This window comes from Somniosus microcephalus, chromosome 1, assembly GCF_052327205.1.
Source record: "Somniosus microcephalus isolate GS21.2 chromosome 1, FLI_Smic_1.0, whole genome shotgun sequence".
Classification (NCBI taxonomy): domain Eukaryota; kingdom Metazoa; phylum Chordata; class Chondrichthyes; order Squaliformes; family Somniosidae; genus Somniosus; species Somniosus microcephalus.
The window spans coordinates 50,349,149-50,371,636 of NC_140987.1; the positions used below are offsets into that span (position 1 = coordinate 50,349,149).

The following is a 22,488-nucleotide window of genomic DNA, read 5'->3' on the forward strand; positions in this document are numbered from 1 at the left end:
AGTGACCTAACTACTAAAACCCACCAAGATCTGTCTCCCTATCTTTCCTCATAATCCACATCAACCTTCTGTCTGCTAAATCTCCACCTCACAATTTCATGTATTAAACTGCATTTGCCATTTCTCTGCCCACTGATCAAGATTGTAAAGATCCTTTTGAACTTGTGCACATTGATATTCATCATTTGCTACTGCTCCCAATTTGGCATGGTTTTAAAATTGGACACTTGACACAATTCCTTCCTGTAAATCATTTATAAAAATTATAGACGACAGTAGCCCCAACACTGAACCTTGAGGCATTCAACTGATAACTGGCTGCCAACCAGATACCTGGCCATGCGCTACTATTCATTGTTGTCTGTCGACCAACCATTTGCCAATCCATGTTATTATTTTTCCATTTAACTCATGGGTTTGGACCTTGCGTAACAGACCATTATGTGGGACAGTGTCAAATGCCATCCTGAAATCCAGGTAGATAACATCCAGGGTCTCTCCCTGACTGCATTGATCATGTGTGCACGATGTGGGAACAGTTCCTGCTTTATAAGAAAAGAGTCCATGTGATAACAAATATTAAAAGCTTTATTAAAATCCTGAATATTTCCAGAATCCTGAATATTTCCGGTTGATTTTCCTCATAAGATAGGATATCAAAAGGGGGAGGGGGGAGGGAAAGAGGCACAGTCCATAATACTATCCTGCCCTTGTTAAAATAGCAAAACAGTTAGCATGATTGCAGATAGTTCACCCTCTTAGCCATGCTGCTCAGGAAATTATTGAGCCATGGCTTTATAATTTAAAAACATGACTTTAAGAGAGGTATACTCCACTAGAAATATGTGCACTAAAGCAATTGGTTACTGTGTTTTCAACTTAGTAGCTCAATTTATTCTGTTGGTTTGTAAATACAGACCCATTGAGGTGACAGATTTAGTGCATCGATTGCCACTGTAATATGCAGCTAGTCTGTAGAGTAAAAAAAAACCACAATGATTTCATACCAAACAAATGCTGTAATTTTACCAGAGGTTTTCCACACAAACATGGGAAACTGAATGTGTTCCAGCAAAATAAATTTGACATTTTAGGTTCACGCCAGTCCACAAACTTGGGTTACTCATCATCCTTGTAGCCAGTTTTGCTCAACTGCAAATGGGGGAGAAAAGAGAGAGATTAGGAAATGAAACCACAACATTTTAGAGGCTCGAGAATAAGTTTCCAAAACGATTAAATGATAATCAGAAAATAAGCAACCACTCAAATTTACAAGGAGACAAAATCCAGTCCAATGTTGAACAGTTTATTTACAGTTAGTGAGAGTTAGTGCTAGATGCAACTCAATTTTCAGAAGCTAAAATACTGAATTTGCTAGACACAACCTTTTTCTCAAACTTCTCAGCTTGAAATTATTGCTAACCTTGAACTTTCTACATGCACTTTCAGACCCTCCGTTTTTAAAATCAGCAATGCCCTCCTTTGCATTCCCCAAACTTAGTGGTTCTAACTCTTAATTAGGAAGTGCAGCTACATGAACGGAGTTAGGATAAAAGTGTGGAGAAGTTGGAGCATAGGACTAGGGAGTTTCGGTGCAAGATAAAGTCAAAGTCATCAAGGATAAGGAGTGACTTGACGTGGAGTCGAAGCGAAGTGGGGGGGCGGGGAGTAAGAGAGAAAATTAAAAGGACACAAGTGGGACTTGGGGATAAAGGCGAAAGAGGTTTGGGTAGGGCAAGTGACAGAATGCATAGCCAGGCAGGGAGGCTTTGGTGAGGTGGGAAGGAATTGCCACCTGTAAGCCATAGGGCGAGGTGCATTCCAACTGGGGACTCAAATCACACCTCTAGCGGGTTTCATTTAAATGAGAAATAGACAAACCGAGTTTAGCCAGCCTTCACCACAAGACACGTCAAACTTTACTAGATAGGGTATGGCCTATTCACAGAAAATTCACATTTAACTGGGTACATCCAACAGTCAGCTCAGTTAATACAATCTGTAGTTATAACAGCTTGCACAGGCCAAATTACTCTGCAGTGGGAAAAGTTTTAAAACAAAAAAAAAAAACTTACATGCTGTATATGCAGGAACGAAGTCATCCATCAGGCATCAGCAGATTTTGTTTGAGAGAAAGTGGAAAAACTTATTAGTAATTGAAATGCTTGAAATTAAAATTACAAATCCAACATTTTGGCCTTTTTGGGAAAGAGCATTTCCTTTACATCTTTCAAAATAACTACAACTGTGATCACATCTAATAAATTTTCTGTACATTAAAATACATTCAGACTGTTGCCATCTCATTCTACGTTCAGGTGTGAACATGGTCATTATACTCCTCAAATTCTTGAAATTATTTTTTTTTTAAATCGAAGTTATACCTTAACGACATCCACCCAATTCCATCCTCGTGGCAGTTCCCCTCGGTTATCTAATAGAGAAATCAAAAACAGCAGAACTAAAAACTGTCCTCAGAGCAAGATTCAAAGAGGAGCATTTGTTTCTTTCACACCAATTTCTTCCCACCCCTCCTTCCTAGGCTACAGTTCCATGGATTCCAGTCAGCTTTTGGCTATGATTTACACGCGAGCCTTCAACAGCGAGTGTCAGTAAGCAAGACCAATCCCGGCTTCAACCAACAGCCACTCTGCCAGCAGGGATTAACAATCAGGAGTGGGGACCTTGGTCCAATTGTCCTTCCCGAACACAGCCACACAAATTCAACTGTAGACCTCTTAATGATAGGTACAGTAGGCAAAGGCAATTACAATGGATGGGAAATTGTTTCTCAAATGACCCAAACAATGGACAATTCGTTAGTCATAAGAACATAAGAATTAGGAGGAGTAGGCCATACAGCCCCTCAAGCTTGCTCTGCCAGTCAGTAAGATAATGGCTGATCTTCGACCTCAACTCCACTTTCCTGCCCGATCTCCATATCCCTTGATGTTTAGCTATTCTGAAGGACATATCACATCTTTGTGCTGAAAACCTTTTGTGATCTCTGCAAGAGAGGCTTTAAAAAAAAAAATAGACAAAGGGGGAAATTAAGCAGCAACACGCTGCTAGAGAAGAGCCCGTTCTCTGATCAGGGAGAGTCCATGCTTTTACGTTAGGTAAAGGGCCTGAAGTGGGTGAGTATACATGTGTTTTTATTTTGTAAGAGCGTACGAGCAGTAGTTAAACCAACTGCAACAAGTGACCATCATACTCGTACATTTGCCTACTACAGAATGAAACAACGTACAGATTGAACCAAGCAATGCCTCAACTAGTGTTAACTCAGACCACCTGTCGGAGAGATTGAAGGAGTACACATGCATGAAACGCAGCGATCCAGCCCTGAACACAAAAGAATTTCATTGTTACACTTGAAGTTCCTACGACCACACACTAGCAGATATAGGGCAGTGGGAGACAACTTCTGTAAGAGAGCAGCTGGCACCACTGAACCCAAAGTGATATCTGCAACAGACCTGAATTTGCAATAGGAAGGGTGAGCTGTGTTAATTATGTGTGTCACAAGATAATTGTAAGTGTGGAGACGTGGTGCAATTGACAACAGAATACTGTACATCAAAACATCTACTCCCCACCTCCATTTATATTGCCAAAGAATCAAAAAGGGACAACACAGATCATTCATTTGTATGCACACAATAGTTATTAATTTTAACTCTTCATAGCAATATTCCAAACCTGTCTTATCAGCCAACTTCTTCTTTTGGGATTTTGATAACTGTTCTTTTTTATCCTTTTTCTTAGCCATAGAAGTATTAGACATTCCAGTATTTTCATTCATTGACATGTTCTGTAGGAAACAAAAAAGTATGCATTTTTACAACAAATCCAACATTATTAAACTAATCATTTTCAGCCCCTTCTGTAACAAGTACATATGGCCACAAGAATAATTCCTCCATACTCAAAGCAAGGAAGTATCTAATCTCTGGAAATGGCTGACTGAATATCAAGCACTAGTTTAAGGTGATGCATAAAAGATCCCGTGGCACTTTTCAAAGAGCTGGGGAGTTTTGTTCCTGCCTAACATTTATCCATCAACTAACACCCCTAAAAACAAATGATCTTATAATTTACCTCATTACTGTTTATGGGACTTTGCTATATGCAAATTGGCTGCTGTATTTCCTACATTACAACAGTGACCCCACTTCAAAAGTACTCCATTGGCTGCGAAGTGTTTTGTGGCGTAACGAGGTCGTGAAAGGCGCTATATAAATGCAAGTTTCTCATGTTAAAACACCAGCTAACTTGGTTTTAACGTGCTCCTGGAAGAGGAGACCAACAAGTGACCACACACGATTCAAAAGGTTTAAAAAAAACCTTGAAGGTATTTTACAAACCAAATTAAATTTCAGTATCAATTTTACTATGAACATGAATGCACAATATAAGTTCCTTATAATGCAGCTGAATGGTTACATTTTAAATGATTAAATTCACGGTGCAGCATTTTAGTGAAAACAGAACACTTAAGAATTAAGTGTTTCTTAAAAGTTAGAGCATTCTTTTTATATCAGACTTACCACTGTAGTAACTACTGGGCGGTGGTTTTCCATGAGCTGCTCATGGTTCTCTTTTGCCCATTCAAACAGTGTGTACATCATGGCAGTCCCTAGGTTTGCTTCAACCTGTTCTTGCAGCTTGGCTATTATATTCTGCTTCACTGAGGAAGAACTGAAGAGCACACAAAATGTACATCAATACAAGATGTTACCAGATGGGTTACCAAATTGAGTAACCAAACATGGTTAAAATTTTAGTCATAACCTTTACTGAAAAATATGATTTAATACCATGTGCCAGTTGGAACTTTCCAACCCTAGTAAATGCTACCCAAAGTATTAAGTTAAACATGTGTCATTAATATGGAACAATGAGTAATTTGATCAGCCAGGGAAGAAACCCGGGTTGGTAATCAAAATTATATGGCCAACTGTTTGTTTATGCCACAATGTACACGGGGTAAAAGCGTGGGAATGAAGTTATTTAAAAAAAGGAATGTCTGTTTGTGGTCGTAGCCTAGTTTCCATTAACTTCTCTGCATAGGCTGGCTCTCAGGCACATTTCTGGGATAATCATATGGTACATCAGAAATAGCTCCACAAAGTCTGGCAGTCAGACAGACGGTCACACTGGACTGGTCCCGTTATGAATTTAGCATTGTATGCAGAGTCACACTGAAGGAGATCTCTTACCAAAAAGGTGTGTGCATTTTTAGGTACAGAAATCTTGAATACAGAGCACTTGTATTCAAAGATTATACAGGAAACTTTGGTTTATCCGGAGGTTGTATGGCCGGAAACCTCGATCTAACGGCAGAAATCAGCAGCCGTTTTGTTAGGTTTTTTTCTCTTTTTTTTCTTCTCCTAGCATTTTTTTTTTAAACAGTCAGTCTCTGGAAAGCCTCTCTGAAGCTGTTGCTAAGCTACAGAGATGCTTCCAAGGTACGGGCCGACTGTTTACAAGCTGTTGCTAAGCAACAGTGTTTGTTGTCAGATACGGAGATGAAAACCTCCGTATCCTTCAACATTAGCGCTGGTCTGTCCGGAAGTTTTCATAGATCGGCATCACACCGGTCCCGTCGGTGCCGGATATCGCGAAGTTTCCTGTAGTTAGATTTTAATTTACAAAGCAATCAATTAGATACCTTTAAAACTGAAAGGAGGATAAAAAACATTATCCAGCATTCTCTGCTAAATAGATTGGAACTCTTACATGCTATTGTTGAAGAATGCATTCAATGATATGTTTGGGGCCAGTTCTGGATACATTTCAGGCCATGAAATTTCTAGCAGGAAGGCTTTAGGGTCGCCAAGGTTACCTACCTAAAATAAAATAGGGAAAAAAAACAGAAAAATGGTCAAATGTAGTATTGGCAGAGAAGTGAAGATATTCTAAATACAAGATTTAACAATTTATGAAACAACATACTTTATTGAGACGACCGAATGCATCGGAGAAACCTCCTTCAAACATTCAACAATCGGCTCTGGTCATTTATTACACAACTATCATTACCCTTTCAGTCAAAAAGTTGCATCCAATTTCATTTCTTACTCTTAGTTTTTTAAGGAAACAATGGTGGGGGAGTTAATACTACCATTAAACTGCACCACACTTCCAAGGGTCAGCTGCAGCTTCCTCTTCTATCAATCACAACCCTACTTCAAGATCAATCTGAAGACAAATACATCATGAATATTGGCCCAGAACTTGGTGTCGGGGGCTTGCCGCGCGTGCAAGCCCCCGATGTGCACTTACCCGGCGCGCCGACATCTGAAACCTGGCCCGCAGTGGATTTCCTGTCAGATGCCCGGTTCTGATGTCGGCGCGCTGTGCTAACCTGACCCAGCGGCGTAGTTAGTGCGATGTGCCGGCTGGAATCAGGTGAGCACTGTTCAGCCAATCAGGGGAGGGGAAACTTCATTCATAAGTTTGAGTGTAAGAACTGTCAAACTCATGAGAAGTACTGCACCCCAAAACACTACTTAAACTTGAAATAAAATTTTAAAAAAACATCCCAATCATTAAATTAAGTATAAATAAGTTTTAAAAAAATTAACAATTTTTTTTTGAAAAAAATAAATTTTTAATAAAAAGGGTCTAAAACTAAACTTACCTTATTGTAGATTCTTTAAAATAATAAACCTGTGGAAAAAATTTTCTAAATTGCACTAAAACACCACTTACCTGTAAAAATAAATACTTACGTGTGCTTTTTACAAGCGTAAAGACCGGAGACCTTTACACATGTGCAAATCCCCCAAAACAGAGGAAATCCAAGACGCACGCGCTGCCCCCTACAGTGCACGCGTTAGCCTCTTCACCTCTTGGGTTAGAGGAGAGGAAATGCCGGTTTTCAGCGCATGCGCTGTGCATGCTGAAAACTGGCATTTCCTCCGGCCAGACGCGCGAGTACCCCTTCCGTACTCACGCGTTTGGGGAGGAATTACTGCCCCATTGTGTATTTTGGTTTCCTTTCATTCAGACCACCATTGCACACGTTGATGCTATAGGGAAACACTGCTGGTGCAAATGAGTAAATCTCTAATGCACCTACCTCACTCACTTAGAATCCTAAAGGTATAAGTACAGGATGGATAGCCGAAAAGTGAAGAATTAGCAAAATCTATGGCCTGGAATTTGCAGTCAGCGGCAAAGCAATCTATGGGGAGTTCCACAGCGCAGCCTGTGGCGGAGCAGGTAATGACGGAGCGTAACTTCGGGATTTCAACAACAACAACAACTTGTATTTATATAGCGTCTTTAACGTAGTAAAACGTCCCAAGGTGCTTCACAGGAGTATTATAACACAAAAAATTTGACTCCGAGCCACATAAGGAAAAATTAGGCCAGGTCAAAGAGGTAGGTTTTAAGAAGCATTTTAAAGGCGGTTTTAAGAAGCGTTTTAAAGGAGGAAAGAGAGGTGGAGAGGTTTAGGCAGGGAATTCCAGAGCTTAGGGCCTAGGCAACAGAAGGCACAGCCACCAATGGTTGAGCGATTGTAATTAGGGATGCTCAAGAGGGCAGAATTAGAGGAGCGCAGATATCTCGAGTGAGGGGGAGGGTGGTTGTGGGGCTGAAGGAGATTACAGAGATAGGGAGAGTCGAGGCCATGGAGGGATTTGAAAACAAGGATGAGAATTTTGAAATCGAGGCGTTGCTTAGTCGAGAGCCAATGTAGGTCAGCGAGCACAGGGGTGATGGGTGAACGGGACTTGGTGCGAGTTAGGACACAGGCAGCCGAGTTTTGAATCACCTCAAGTCTACGTAGGGTAGAATGTGGGAGGCCAGCCAGGAGTGCGTTGGAATAGTTAAGTCTAGAGGTAACAAAGGCATGGATGAGGGTTTCAGCAGCGGATGAGCTGAGGCAAGGGCGGAGACAGGCGATGTTAGAGGTGGAAATAGGTGGTCTTAGTTATGCCGCGGATGTGTGGTTGGAAGCTCATTTCAGGTCAAATATGACACAAAGTTGTTAACAGTGTGGTTCAACCGCTGACAGATGTTAGGGAGAGGGATGGAGTCAGTGGCTAGGGAACGGAGTTTGTGGCGGAGACCGAAAACAATGGCTTTGGTCTTCCCAATATTTAATTGGGAGAAAATTTCTGCTCATCCAGGACTGGATGTCGGACAAGCAGTCTGACAATTTAGAGACTGTGGAGGAGTCGAAAGAAGTGGCTGTGAGGTAGAGCTGGGTATCGTCAGCGTACATGTGGAAACTAACACTGTTTTCAGATGATGCCGCCAAGGGGTAATGTATAGACGAGAAATAGGAGGGGGCCCAAGGATAGAGGTAACGATGCGGGAGCGGAAAGAGAAGCCGTCTGAGGTGATTCTCTGGCTATTAGATAGATAAGAATGGAACCAGGCGAGTGCAGTCCCACCCAGCTGGACGACTGTGGAGAAGGATGGAGTGGTCAAATGTGTCAAACGCTGCAGACAAGTCAAGAAGGACGAGGAGGGATAGTTTACCTTTGTCACAAAGGATGTCATTTGCGACTTTGATGAGAGCCATTTCGGTACTGTGGCAGGGACGGAAACCTGATTGGAGGGATTCAAACATGCAGTTGTGGGAAAGATGGGCACGGATTTGGGAGGCGACATCACGTTCAAGGACTTGAGAGGAAAGGGAGGTTGGAGATGGGGCGGTAGTTTGCAAGGACGGAGGAGTCAGGGGGTGGTTTTTGAGGAGAGGGGTGATGACGGCAGATTTGAGGGAGAGGGGGACAGTACACGAGGAGAGAGAACCGTTAACAAGGTCAGCTAACATGGGAGCCAGAAAAGGAAGTTGGGTGGTCAGCAGTTTGGTGGAAATAAGGTCGAGGGAGCAGTAAGTGGGTCTCGTGGACAAGATGAGCATGGGCAGATCGGAGAGAAACTGGAGAAAGATGCGAGTTCAGGGCTAGGGCAGGGGGGAAACCTTAGAGGAAGTTTGGCCTGGTGGGCTAAGGGAAGGAAGGGAAGTGGTAGAGGCAGCTGAACGGATGGTCTCAATCTTAGAGACAAAGTCATCCATGAGCTCCTCACACATGTTGTCGGAGGTGAGGGTGGAGGAGACAGGGAAGAGGGGTTTAAGAAGATGGTTAGTAGTGAAGAATAGAAGCCGGGGCTTATCTTTGAATTCCAGAATGATTCTGGAATAGTGAGCAATTTTGGCAGACAAGAGCAAGACCCGATAATGCTTTATGTGGTCCAGCCAGATCTGGCAGTGAATGGCTAAACCAGTTGTCCGCCATATCCGTTCAAGTCTGCGTCCCTTGGACTTAAGGGAGCAAAGATGAGGGCTGTACCAGGGGGAACAGCCAGGGTGAGAGAGAGTAATTGTTTTATTAGGGACTAGGGCATCAAAGGTGGTGGTGAGAGTGTGGTTGAGCAGATCGGTAGCTGCAAAATGTCATGGTGAATGGAGGGCCAAAGGCTGGACAGTTGGGATTTCGTAAGTGCAGTTGTAAGTGAGTTGGGAGAGTTTTTATCCGTGCTTAATCAGAGAATCTGGTTTCATAAGTGCAGTTGAGAGAGAGTTGGGCGAGAGTTTGTTCCAGGGACGGACACAGAAGGAAGTAGGGTTGGGGTGGGGGTGGAAGGGGGAAGTGGGTGGAGAGCGATACAAGGAAGTGGTCAGAGACGGCCTTATCTGCGATTGACACGATGTGAGTAGCGAGGCCACGAGAGATGGCAAGGTCGAGAGGGTGGTCGCGAATATGGGTTGGGGAGTTTACATGGAGGGAGAGATTAAGGGAGGATAGAGGGAGAAATTAAGGGAGGATAGGAGGCTAGTGAACTCAGGAGAGAGAGCATGATGAATTGAGCTGGAGGTTGAAATCAGAGGATGAGAAGTCGTTCAAGTGCAGAGTTGAGGGAGGAAAGCAGTGAAGATATCTCAGTAATAACGTTTTTATGGTACCTGGGTGGGCGGTAGAGAATGAGAATTTTAAATGAGAGGCGAGAGGGGTGGAATAAAGCGAGATGCTTAGAGGAGGAGAAAGTGGCGGAGGAGTAGGGGGACAGACCAAAGTGTGATTTGGTGATGAGCGCCACACTGCCACCATGGCATACTGAGCAGGGTAAGTGGTGGAAGGTATAGTCAGGCGGGGAGGTTTCATTTAAGGGTAAGGTGTCATCACCCCTCAACCAAGCTTCCGTCACAAGATGGCTCCAATGATAGGCCACGATGTCGATGCAATCATCCACGATAGCCTCATGGATGGCAAGGGCCTTGTTCACAAGTGAACGGACATTCTGGAGGGAGATGTGGAGAGCGTCAGTGATGGCTGCCCCACTGCCAGCATCCACAGGATCAGCGCTGGGGGGGGGGGGGGGGGGGGGGTGGATGAGTTGGATGGGGAGGAGATTGGCAAGATTTACCCCCAGTGGGCGCGCTGGGCGGGAAGGTCGGCGAGACAGTAGGATGGGACAGTTGGGGTCGCTGCTTATAAGGAGGCAGTGACGAGTGCCTCAATGGTCCCGTCGTAGAATGCCAAGAGAGGCAGAGGGAAGCTGTAGGCTTATCCAAGAGGGAGTCAAGCCTGGGATGGTGGCACGAGAGTAGGAAGGTTGAAGAGTATGAAGGATTGCGGTAGAAATTTGGGAGGGCAGAGTATCCGAGAGAGGAGAGATGAAAGGAGGCATGACGACAGGAGAGAGTGGTCAGGGAGGGAGAGAGAGAAAAGGAAGAGAGGGGAAGTATTGAATGGCTCGGGTCCGGAGCGGCACCAAAGTGCGCACGCAAATGGACACTGAAAAAGCTCAGGTTACATAGGCCTGTTTAAATGTAATAATTAATGGGATACATATTTCCTGGTAGCAGGGAATAGGTTGGAGACAATAGTAGGGAGAACAGGGTCAAAGTCAGAGGTCCCATGGAAATACAAAGCTGACGTAAGCAGGATGGGGCCGGTACGGAGCATCGACGAACCACTGTCCAAAGCAGACGAGTGAAGTCCAGAAGCTATTTGAAGGGGTAGAGAGTTTGAGGATGGAGGTTGTTGCTGTAGGAATGAGAGTCGGTAGCGGTGCAGATCCAGATGATGGCAACATTGATGCAAGTTGGAGGTCACCGTAGATCAAAGCGGCAGAGATAAAATAAAACCACAAGCCAGCGACCAGCAAAGCTGAAAACCGGTAGAACGAGTCACCGGACAAGTGAAGCAACAACTGCGAGCAAGAAGCCAGCAGAGCTGAAAAACCAGTAGAACCAGTTCAGCAGAGACACAGCTGCAGTTTAAAAAGGTAAAAAATCTTTTAGCAGCAGAGATAGAGACACAGCAGGTAAGTCTTACAGTGTAATCCAGTGCAGAAACATAGTCTAGATATCCAGAGACGTCCAGGAGATTGGAAACCAATTTGAGAAAAGAATTCAGCAGCGTAAGACCTGAAGCGACTGAAAAGCAGAGCAAAGCCACAGCCCCCGAGTCAAACAGCGTAGTCAGTAGAGCAGCGAAGTCCTGCTCGCGAGGAATCCAGTGATGGAAGTCAAGTTTCAGCAGAGTTCCAGCAGTTATAATAATAATAATAATAATAATAATAATCAACTTTATTGTCATTGTTAGTGCACAAGTGCAGTACAACGAAATGTAGGCTTGCGGCTCCCGAGAGTATACATTTAGATTAAGACATTTAAACATTCAACATTCATTTGGCTTGTAATACATTAACATAAACATAATAAAGTGCATTGGCAGATGTGCAGGCTTTAGAGTTTATTTGTGGAGTTCAGTAGGATGACAGCCCTGGGAAAGAAGCTGTTCCTAAATCTGGTCGTTCGGGTGCGAATGCATCTGTAGCGTCTCCCAGATGGCAGGAGGGCGAACAGACTGTGGCTGGGGTGGGTAGGGTCTTTGATGATGGTCCATGACCTCCGTAAACAGCGTTTCTGATATATGTGCTCTATGGTCGGTAGCCGGGTGCCGGTAATGCGTTGGGCAGTTTTGACTACCCGCTGCAGGGCTTTCCGGTCATAGTAGCTACAGCTGCCATACCATACTGTGATACAGTTCGTCAGGATGCTCTCTATTGTGCAGCGGTAAAAGTTAGAGAGGATCAGGGGCGACAGGTTACATCCCTTCAGCCTCCTTAGGAAATATAGTTGAAAACGCTCAATGAGAATAAAGACACGCCAGTGTAGCTTTAAACTTGTAGTTTGGGTTGAAATGGCTTCACTCTCAGAGGCAGGGTATCTTAAGCAATGGAAGAAAGGAGATTGGGGGGGGGGGGGGGGGGAAAGAAAGGGCAAAGGATGGCAATGACCACAGATACAGGTGATGAGAAGAACAGCTCAGAAAGGAGCCATCTTGTGTACGACATCATTTCCGTGCTTATCTGTGCACAAGTTAAATCCTGAAGTTATGGTCAGTTTCCGAGGGGTAATGACAGCGAATGCTGACAGTTTCACCGTCATTACCACCGCAAAATACAGGCCATTAACATACAATCACTGCAAACTCAAGTTCACCAATTGTATTTGTACTAAATGACTTACTGTAACTCACCCTATATTGAAAAGATACTGGACTGAGTTCCTTAAAACATTCATCTCCTTCATAAATGGATTGTAGAGCTTCAAGCTCCATCTGAAAAAAAAACAACACTGGTTACAACATTGTTAAAGCAGAGAGGAAAAGCATTTTTTTTTTTTTTTTTTTTTTTAAATAGTTATCTTTTTACACCCAGATGATCATACAGTCAGATCAGATGATTCAGATGAAGTTTGATCTGCTTTTAAAGAACACTGGAATAAACAAGTTCTGACAAAAGGTAATCGACCTGAAACGTTAACTCTGTTTCTCTCTCCACAAATACTGACTGACCTGCTGAGTATTTCCAGCATTTTCTGTTTTTATTTCAGATTTCCAGCATCCGCAGCGCTTTGGTTTTGTCATAAGATTCTTGGATGTACAACAGTAGATTCTCTATAACCCTCAAATATAGGTGGTTTTATGGGCCCTTTACTTCAAGAATAGTACAAGGATAATGTAGAAAATCAAACAAGCGCTAAATTAACTCAATTTTTATGCGATCCAACTAATTTTTGATGGATTTCCAAAAATTGAAAACACAAATGAAAATTTTACCATAGAAGCCCTTTTTATTTATTTATTCATGGGATGGGCAATATATACTGGCCTTATTGCCCGTTCCCAATTGCCCTCGAGAAGGTGGTGGTGAGCCGCCTTCTTGAACCGCTGTAGTCCACAGAATTATAGAAATTTACAGCACGGAAGGAGGCCATTTCGGTTCATCGTGTCCGTGCCGGCCAACAAAGAGCTATCCAGCCTAATCCCACTTCCCAGCTCTTGGTCCGTAGCCTTGTAGGTTACAGCACTTCAAGTGCACATCCAAGCACTTTTTAAATGTGGTGAGGGTTTCTGCCTCTACCACCCTTTCAGACAGTGAGTTCCAAACCCCAACCACCCTCTGAGTGAAGAAATTTCCCCTCAAAACCACCTACCAATTACTTTAAATCTATGCCCCCTGGTTGTTGACCCTCTGCCAAGGGAAATAGGTCCTTCCTGTCCACTCTATCTAGGCCCCTCATAACTTTATACACCTCAATTAAGTCTCCCCTCAGCCTCCTCTGTTCCAAAGAAAACAACCCCAGCCTATCCAATCTTTCCTTGTAGCTAAAATTCTCCAGTCCAGGCAACATCCTCGTAAATCTCCTCTGTACCCTCTCTAGTGCAATCACATCTTTCCTGTAATGTGGTGACCAGAACTGCACGCAGTACTCTAGCTGTGGCCTAACTAGTGTTTTATACAGTTCCAAGCATAACCTCCCTGCTCTTATATTCTATGCCTCGGCTAATAAAGGCAAGTATTCCCTATGCCTTCTTAACCACCTTATCTACCTGTCCTGCTACCTTCAGGGATCTGTGGACCTGCACTCCAAGGTCCCTTTGTTCCTCTACACTTCTCAGTATCCTACCATTTAATGTATATTCCCTTGCCTCGTTAGCCCGCCCCTTCCATGTGGTGAAGGTACTCCCATTGTGCCGTTAGGGAGGGAGCTCCAGGATTTTGACTCCGCAACAATGAAGGAACGCAGATATATTTCCATTGATACGATAATAACCACAGATGGACTGAGTGGAGTGGATTTGATGGGTCAAATTGACTATTTTATTCCAAACTTTCAATTCTTCACTTTTCCAGTCTCAGGATCAGTCCATCCGCGGTTATTATCATATCAATGGAAATATATCGCCGTTCCTTCATTGTTGCGGGGTCAAAATCCTGGAACTCCCTCCCTAATAGCACTATGGGAGCACTTTCACCACATGGACTACAGCAGTTCAAGGCGGTGGCTCACCACCACCTTCTCGAGGGCAATTGGGAACAGGCAACCATAGAAAGAACCCAATTCTCCTCCTCCGCCTTCTCTGTACCCTGTTGTCAAGAGCTGGCAGTGCTGCCGCTGCTCTGCATGGTAAGGAATAAGAAAGTCTCGACATTCACAGACCTGGCAGATACCCAGCAGCTTCATCATTGCCGGACAATTACCGGGACCATTAGTTTAGGGGGACTGAATGACCGTTGTTACGGGGTTGAAGAGGTTCACCCAGCGTTCACATCCCCGTCCCCTTCAGTAGCCCCTGGGGCCACCCAATGAAGCCGCCCACGGCAAGGACAAGGCAGGGCAGGGCAGAGCCGGCGAGTTCCTGCCTGCAGCTCCGCAAGATCCGGGAGAAAGCCCCCACCGACAGCCGGGCTCCAGTCTCCGGCCCGGGCTGGGCTGGGCTGGGGGGGGAATTCCTGACAACAAGCGGCCTGGCCCGTTGGTCGCGGCCCGGGCCACGTTCCACATCGCTCACCGTCTGGTCCTCGTTGGCCGTCATCACGGTTACCCGAAGGGATTCACACTGGCTGCCTTAAACCCGAACGGCCTCCATCCAGCCCCAGACTCCACTCCGGCGACCATCTAACGCCCAAATCCACCCACTCAGCCGGCCTGACCTCTCACCCTCACCCTCTGACCTCTCTCTGAGCACACCATTGGTCCTGGCGTCAGTGCCCCATGACCAATCAGGTGCTGATCCCGCCTCCAGCTGTCACGTGACAGAACTTGCCTGCGCTTCACCCCGTCCCCCCTCCCAAGGCAGTGGGGCATGAGTCTCTTCATTGAGTGCCAGCTTGGCCTTTTAAAAAACATTTTTTGGCGTGTCGGGTTGACACTAACTCGCCCCAGTGTCACCAGACGGGAATATACAACTGTCACAAGTTTCCTTGAGCACAAAAATCTAGGCTGTGACACTCCCAGTGCAGTATTGAGGGAGTGCGGCACTGTCTGATCACAGAATCACAGAATCCCCACAGTGCAGATAGAGGCCATTTCGGCCCATCGAGCCTGCACCGACACATATCCCACCCTATCCCCCTAACCCCACGTATTTAATCCCCTAACACTAAGGGTCAATTTATCATAGCCAAATCAACCTAACCCGCACATCTTTGGACTGTGGGAGGAAACCGGAGCACCCGGAGGAAACCCACGCAGACACAGGGAGAATGTGCAAACTGTCTGAGGTGCTGTCTTTCAGAGCACATTAAACCGAGGCCCCATCTGCTCTCTCAGCTGGACACAAAAGATCTCACGGCACTACTTCGAAGAAGAGCAGAGGAGCTATCCCCGGTGTCCTGGCCAATATTTATCCCTCAATCAACATCACTTAAACAGACTATCTGGTCATTATCACATTGCTGTTTGTGGGAGCTTGCTGTGCGCAAATTGGCTGCTGCGTTTCCTACATTACAACAGTGAATACATTTCAAAAAGTACTTCATTGGCTGTAAAGCGCTTTGGGATGTCCTGAGATCCTGAAAGGGTGCTATATAAATGCAAGTCTTTCTTTAGTTCAAGTATAAAACCTTGTTTTTTAAAAATGTGTTCATGGGATGTGGGCGTTGCTGGCAAGGCCAGCATTTATTGCCCATCCCTAATTGCCCTTGAGAAGGTGGTGGTGAGCTACCTTCTTGAACCGCTGCAGTCCGTGTGGTGAAGGTACTCCCACAGTGCTGTTCCTGTTTTGGTGCGATCAACTAAAACTGTAACTTAACAAAAAACACAACAAATGAAACTTAACAAATTAAATTAAAATATCGTTTCCAGTGATGATAATGCACTCCAGTCCCTGCAGTGCCCACCGATCGTGGAAGGCCTTGAGCGTGCCGGCAGACACCACGTCCTCCATCTCCAAGGCCACACTGGCGCGAACATGGCCGCGGAAGAGAGGCAGGCATTCGGGCCGAATGACCCCCCCACAATGCTGTTAGGGAGAGAGTTCCAGGATTTTGACCTAGCGACTTGGAGTACTGTCAACAGTTCTGGTCTCCACATTATTAAAAGGATATAGAGGCACTGGAGAAAGTACAAAAAAGATTTACTAGAATGGTCCGGCATTTTAAAATTCTCATCCTTGTTTTCAAATCACTCCATGGCCTCGCCCCTCTCTATCTCTGTAACCTCCTCCAGCCCTACAACCCTCAGACATCTCTACGCTCCTCCAATTCTGGCCTCTTGCACATCCTCTATTTTAATCGCTCCACCATTGGCAGCCGTGATTTCAGGAGAAAAATTAGAGTTGTGATAGGAAGATATCAGTTCCGTGGGGCAAGAACAAGCTGAAACAATGGGTCTATCAGGGCAGTTCTGTTTGTGGATCTTGGAAAGGAGGTAGAAGTGGGCTGTATGGGGTTGCAGGGCTATGAGGTTGGAGGTCGTGGAGGGAAGATCTCTAGAGGAAATGAGGTCAGAGACAGTCTGGGAAACAATAGCTTGATGTTTCGTGGTGGGGTCATGGTCCAGGGGGAGGTAGGAGGAGGCGTTGGAGAGTTGGCGTTCAGCATCCGCAAGGTAGAGATCAGTTCGCCAAACAACAACAGCGCCACCCTTGTCCACAGGTTTAATGACAATGTTAGGGTTGGACCTGAGAGAACGGAGTGCTGCAAGTTCAGAGGAAGGTAGGTTAGAGTGAGTGAGTGAAGTAGAAAAATTGATACGGCCGATGTCACGCCAGCAGTTCGCAATGAAAAGATCTAGAGAGCGTAAGAGATCAGAGGGAGGGGTCCATGTGGAACGAGAATTCTGAAGATGGGAGAAAGGGTCTGCTGTGCGGGGGGAAGACACCTGGCCAAAGAAGAGGGCGTGGAGGCGAAGGCGACAGAAGAAGAGCTCAGGATCATGCCGAGCTCGAAATTCATTGAGGTGGGGCCATAAGGGAATGAAGCTGAGGTCTTTGCTGAGGACTGATCGTTTGGCGTCAGAGAGGGGAAGGTCAGAGGAGATCGTGAAAACACGGCAAAGGGTGAGATTGGAAAGGAGGGATGGGTCAGAGAAAAGTGAAGGAGAAGAAGGATCTGGAGGGGCGTATATATGTACATGTGGACACTGGGTAAAGACAGATCGGTACTGACTGCGATGCCCTCTATAGTTGGATATCCTGCTAACACTAACTGTAAAGGTTCACACATGAATATTGCTCACTTGGGAAAGGCACCGAAAGGTGACCAACTCCATTCAACTGTACCACATTAATCGCTTGGCCTTTATTACAAAAGGATTTGAGTGTACTCTTATTGGTGACAACAATAAACAAATAGACTGTAACTAAAAAAAAAATTAAAGAAAACTCAACAACTTAAATTAAAATGTTATTCCCGGTGGTGATGATGTACTCCAGTCCCTACGGCGCCCACCGGTTGCGGAAGGCCTCGAGCGTGCCGGTGGACACCGTGTGCTCCATTTCCAGGGCCACCCGGGCGCGAACATGGCCACGGAAGAGAGGCAGGCAATCAAGCCAAATGGCCCCCTCGACCGCCTGCTGCCTGGACCAGTTATTAGCCACTTTGACCAGGCCCAGGAGCAGTCCTATGAGGAGGTACCCCGATCTGCCCGCTCCCCTCTGCACCGGGTGATCAAAGATCAGGAGCGTGGGACTGAAGTGCAGCCAAAAATTGAGGAGCAGCCCCTTCAAATAATGAAAGAGGGGCTGCGACCTCTCACATTCTATATATACATGAAAAACAGACTCCTTCAGGCCACAGAAAGGGCAGGTGGCCTGGGAGTCCGTGAATCGACTTAAAACTCTAGTGCACAGGACTGCTCTGTGCAACACTCTCCAGGCCAAGTCCAGGATTTGAGTGTACTCTTTTGATTGGATACTTAAACAAATTGTCTGTAAATTAATAAAACTTTAAATAAAACTTAACAAATTAAATTAGAGTCCGTGTTTCACATATATGTTGAATGTGAGAGGTTGCAGCCCCTCTTCCATTATTTGAAGGGGCTGCTCCTCGATTTTTGGTTGCACTTCAGTCCCACGCTCTTGATCTACGGTCACCCGGTGCGGAGGGGAGCGGGCAGGTTGGAGGACCTCCTCGTGGGTCTGCTCCTGGGCCTGGCTAAAAAAGCCATCAATTGGTCCAGGCAGCGGGCGGTCGAGGGGGTCGTCCAGCCAGATTGCCTCCCTCTCTTCCGCGGCCATGTTCGCGCCTGGGTGGCCCTGGAGATGGAGCATGCGGTGTCCGCCGGCGCGCTCGAGCACTTCCGTGACCGGTGGGCGCCGCGGGGACTGGAGTGCATAATTGGATTGGATAACCAAATTTTAATTTGATTTGCTAAGGATTATTTAAAGTTTTATTAGTTACAGTCTATTTGTTTATTTTTGACTGGTCCTATCAAAAGAGGAACAAATTAAATTAAAATTTGATTGTCAGGGTTGATAATGCACTCCAGTCCCCGCGGCACCTACTGGTCGCGGAATGCCTCAAGCATGCCAGTGGACACCGCGTGCTCCATCTCCAGGGCCACCCGGGCGCGAACATGGCCGCGGAAGAGAGGCAGGTAATCGGGCTGAACGACCCCCTCGACCGCCCGCTGCCTGGACCAATTGATGGCTTTTTTGGCCAGGCCCAGGAGCAGTCCTATGAGGAGGTCCTCCGACCTGCCCGCTCCCCTCCGCACCGGGTGGCCAAAGATCAGGAGCGTGGGACTGAAGTGCAGCCAAAAATCGAGGAGCAGCCCCTTCAAGTAGTGAAAGAGGGGCTGCAACCTCACACACTCTGTATAAATGTGAAACATGGACTCCTCTAGCCCACAGAAAAGGCAGGTGGCCTGGGAGTCCGTGAATCGACTTAAAACTTTATTGCACAGGACTGCTCTGTGCAACACCCTCCAGGCCAAGTCCAGGATTTGAGTGTACTCTTTTGATTAATTACATAAACAAATTGACTGTAAATTAATAAAACTTTAAATAAAACTTAACAAATCAAATTAAAATTTGGTTGTCCGAATTGATAATGCACTCCAGCCCCCGCGGCGCCCACCAGTCGTGGAAGTACTCAAGCGTGCCGGTGGACACCGCGTGCTCCATCTCCAGGGCCACCCGGGCGCGAACATGGCCGCGGAAGAGAGGCAGGCAATCTGGCTGAATGACCCCCTCGACCGCCCGCTGCCTGGACCAATTAATGGCTTTTTTAGCCAGGCCCAGGAGCAGTCCCACGAGGAGGTCCTCCGACATGCCCGCTCCTCTCCGCACTGTGTGACCAAAGATCAGGAGCGTGGGACTGAAGTGCAGCCAAAAATCGAGGAGCAGCCCCTTCAAGTAGTGAAAGAGGGGCTGCAACCTCTCACACTCTGTATAAATGTGAAACACGGACTCCTCCAGGCCACAGAAAAGGCAGGTGGCCTGGGAGTCCGTGAATCGACTTAAAACTTTATTGCACAGGACTGCTCTGTGCAACACCCTCCAGGCCAAGTCCAGGATTTGAGTGTACTCTTTTGAACAGTACTTTTAACAAATTTGGCTGTAACTAATAAAACTTTAAATGAAACTTAAACAAATCAAATTAAAATTGTGTTGGCCGGGTTGATGATGCACTCCAGTCCCCGCGGCGCCCACCGGTCGTGGAAGTACTCAAGCGTGCCGGCGGACACCGCGTGCTCCATCTCCAGGGCCACCCGGGCGCGAACATGGCCGCGGAAGAGAGGCAGGCAATCCGGCTGAACGACCCCCTCGACCGCCCGCTGCCTGGAGCAATTAATGGCTTTCTTAGCCAGGCCCAGGAGCAGTCCTACGAGGAGGTCCTCCAACCTGCCCGCTCCCCTCCGCACCGGGTGATCGTAGATCAAGAGCGTGGGACTGAAGTGCAACCAAAAATCGAGGAGCAGCCCCTTCAAGTAGTGAAAGAGGGGCTGCAACCTCTCACACTCTGTATAAATGTGAAACACGGACTCCTCCAGGCCACAGAAAAGGCAGGTGGCCTGGGAGTCCGTGAATCGACTTAAAACTTTATTGCACAGGACTGCTCTGTGCAACATCCTCCAGGCCAAGTCCAGGATTTGAGTGTAAGAGTAAAGACGTCTTACTGCAATTATATAGGGCCTTGGTGAGACCACACCTGGAGTATTACGTACAGTTTTGGTCTCCTTACCTAAGGAAGGATATACTTGCCATAGAGGGAGTGCAATGAAGGTTCACCAGGCTGATTCCTGGGATGGGGGGATTGTCCTATGAGGAGAGATTGAGTAGACTAGGCCTACATTCGTTAGAGTTTAGAAGAATGAGAGATGATCTCATTGAAACATATAAAATTCTTACAGGGCTTGACAGGGTAGATGCAAGGAGAATGTTTCTCCTGGCTGGGGAGTCTAGAACCAGCAGTCAAAGTCTCAGAATAAAGGGTCGGCCATTTAGGGCTGAGATGAGGAAACATAGAAACATAGAAGATAGGAGCAGGAGTAGACCATTCGGCCCTTCGAGCCTGCTCCGCCATTCAATGAGATCATGGCTGATCATCCAAATTCAGTACCCTGTCCCTGCCTTCTCCCCATATACCTTGATCCCTTTAGCCTTAAGAAATATATCCAACTCTTTTTTGAATATATTTAATGAACTGGCCTCCACCGCCCTCTGTGGCAGAGAATTCCACAGGTTCACCATTCTCTGGGTGAAGAAATTCCTCCTCATTTCAGTCCTAAATGGCTTACCCCTTATCCTTAGACTATGACCCCTGGTTCTGGACTCCCCGGCCATCATAAACATCCTTCCTGCATCTGTCTGTCCAGGCCTGACAGAATTTTATAGGTTTCGATGAGATCCCCTCTCAATCTTCTAAACTCCAGTGAGTATAAGCCCAATCGACACAATCTCTCCTCATACATCATTCCTGCCATCCCAGGTATCAGCCTGGTGAATCTTCGCTGCACTCCTTCCATGGCAAGAACGTCCTTCCTCAGGTAAGGCGACCAAAACTGCACACAATACTCAAGGTGCGGTCTCACCAAGGCCCTGTACGACTGTAGCAAGATATCCTTGTTCCTGTACTCGAACCCTCTTGCTACGAAGGCCAACATACCATTTGCCTTCTTAACCGCCTGCTGCACCTGCATGCTTACCTTCAGCGACTGGTGCACAAGAACACCCAGGTCTCTTTGCACTTCCCCTTCTCCCAATCTATTGCCATTCAAATAATAATCTGCCTTCCTGTTTTTGCCACCAAAGTGGATAACCTCACATTTATCCACATTATAGTGTATTTGCCATGTTTCTGCCCAATCACCCAATCTGCCCAAATCGTACTGGAGTTTCACGACATCCTCCTCACAGCTTACCCTCCCACCCAGCTTTGTGTCGTCTGCAAATTTGGAGATATTACATCCAATTCCCTCGTCCAGGTCATTAATATATATTGTGAACAGCTGGGGTCCTAGGACCGATCCTTGCGGTACCCCACTAGTCACTGCCTGCCACTCGGAAAACGACCCGTTTATTCCAACTCTTTGCTTTCTGTCCGCCAACCAGTTCTCTATCCAAGTCAATACCTTGCCCCCAATCCCATGTGCCTTAATTTTGCACGCTAATCTCTTATGTGGGACCTTATCGAAAGACTTCTGAAAGTCCAAATACACTGGTTCTCCCTTATCTATTTTACCAGTTACATCCTCAAAAAATTCCAGTAGATTAGTCAAGCATGATTTACCTTTTGTAAATCCATGTTGACTTTGTCCGATCCTGTCACTGCTTACCAAGTGCTCTGCTATTACATCTTTTATAATAGATTCTAGCATTTTCCCCACTATCGATGTCAGGCTTACCGGTCTATAATTCCCCGCTTTTTCTCTACCACCTTTTTTGAAAAGTAGGGTAACATTAGCTACCCTCCAATCCATGGGTACTGTTCCAGAGTCTATCGAGTTCTGGAAGATGACCAGCAATGCATCTACTATTTCTAGGGCCACTTCCTTAAGTACCCTGGGATGTAGATTATCAGGCCCTGGGGATTTATCGGCCTTCAGTCCCATCAATTTTCCTAACACCATTTCCCTACAAATACTGATTTCTTTCAGTTCCACCCTTTCATCAGGCCCTATGTTCCCCGGCATCTCTGGGAGGTCATTTGTGTCCTCCTTTGTGAAGACAGAACCAAAGTATGAATTTAGTTGGTCTGCCATTTTTTTGTTTCCCATTA

At 46.0% G+C, this 22,488-nt stretch overlaps 1 protein-coding gene and 1 pseudogene across 2 annotated transcripts; both read right to left on the reverse strand.

Moving 5' to 3' along the window:
• Nucleotides 1-570: 570 nt before the first annotated feature.
• rwdd4 (RWD domain containing 4) lies at nt 571-15,001 on the reverse strand. 2 transcript variants are annotated; one of them, XM_085980104.1, is made up of 6 exons: nt 14,835-15,001; nt 12,516-12,596; nt 5,743-5,852; nt 4,551-4,701; nt 3,703-3,814; nt 571-2,434 (listed from the first exon to the last, which is right to left on the reverse strand). In XM_085980104.1, the coding sequence occupies exons 1-6, from the start codon at nt 14,856-14,858 to the stop codon at nt 2,379-2,381; spliced, it is 534 nt and encodes a 177-aa protein (XP_085836230.1). In that variant the 5' UTR covers nt 14,859-15,001; the 3' UTR covers nt 571-2,378. The 2 variants fall into 2 exon arrangements, with proteins under 2 accessions (XP_085836230.1, XP_085836176.1); XM_085980050.1 differs by lacking the exon at nt 14,835-15,001 and adding an exon at nt 14,483-14,591.
• A 1,054-nt stretch (nt 15,002-16,055) lies between these two features.
• LOC147124057 (uncharacterized) lies at nt 16,056-17,490 on the reverse strand (annotated as a pseudogene).
• Nucleotides 17,491-22,488: the final 4,998 nt, after the last annotated feature.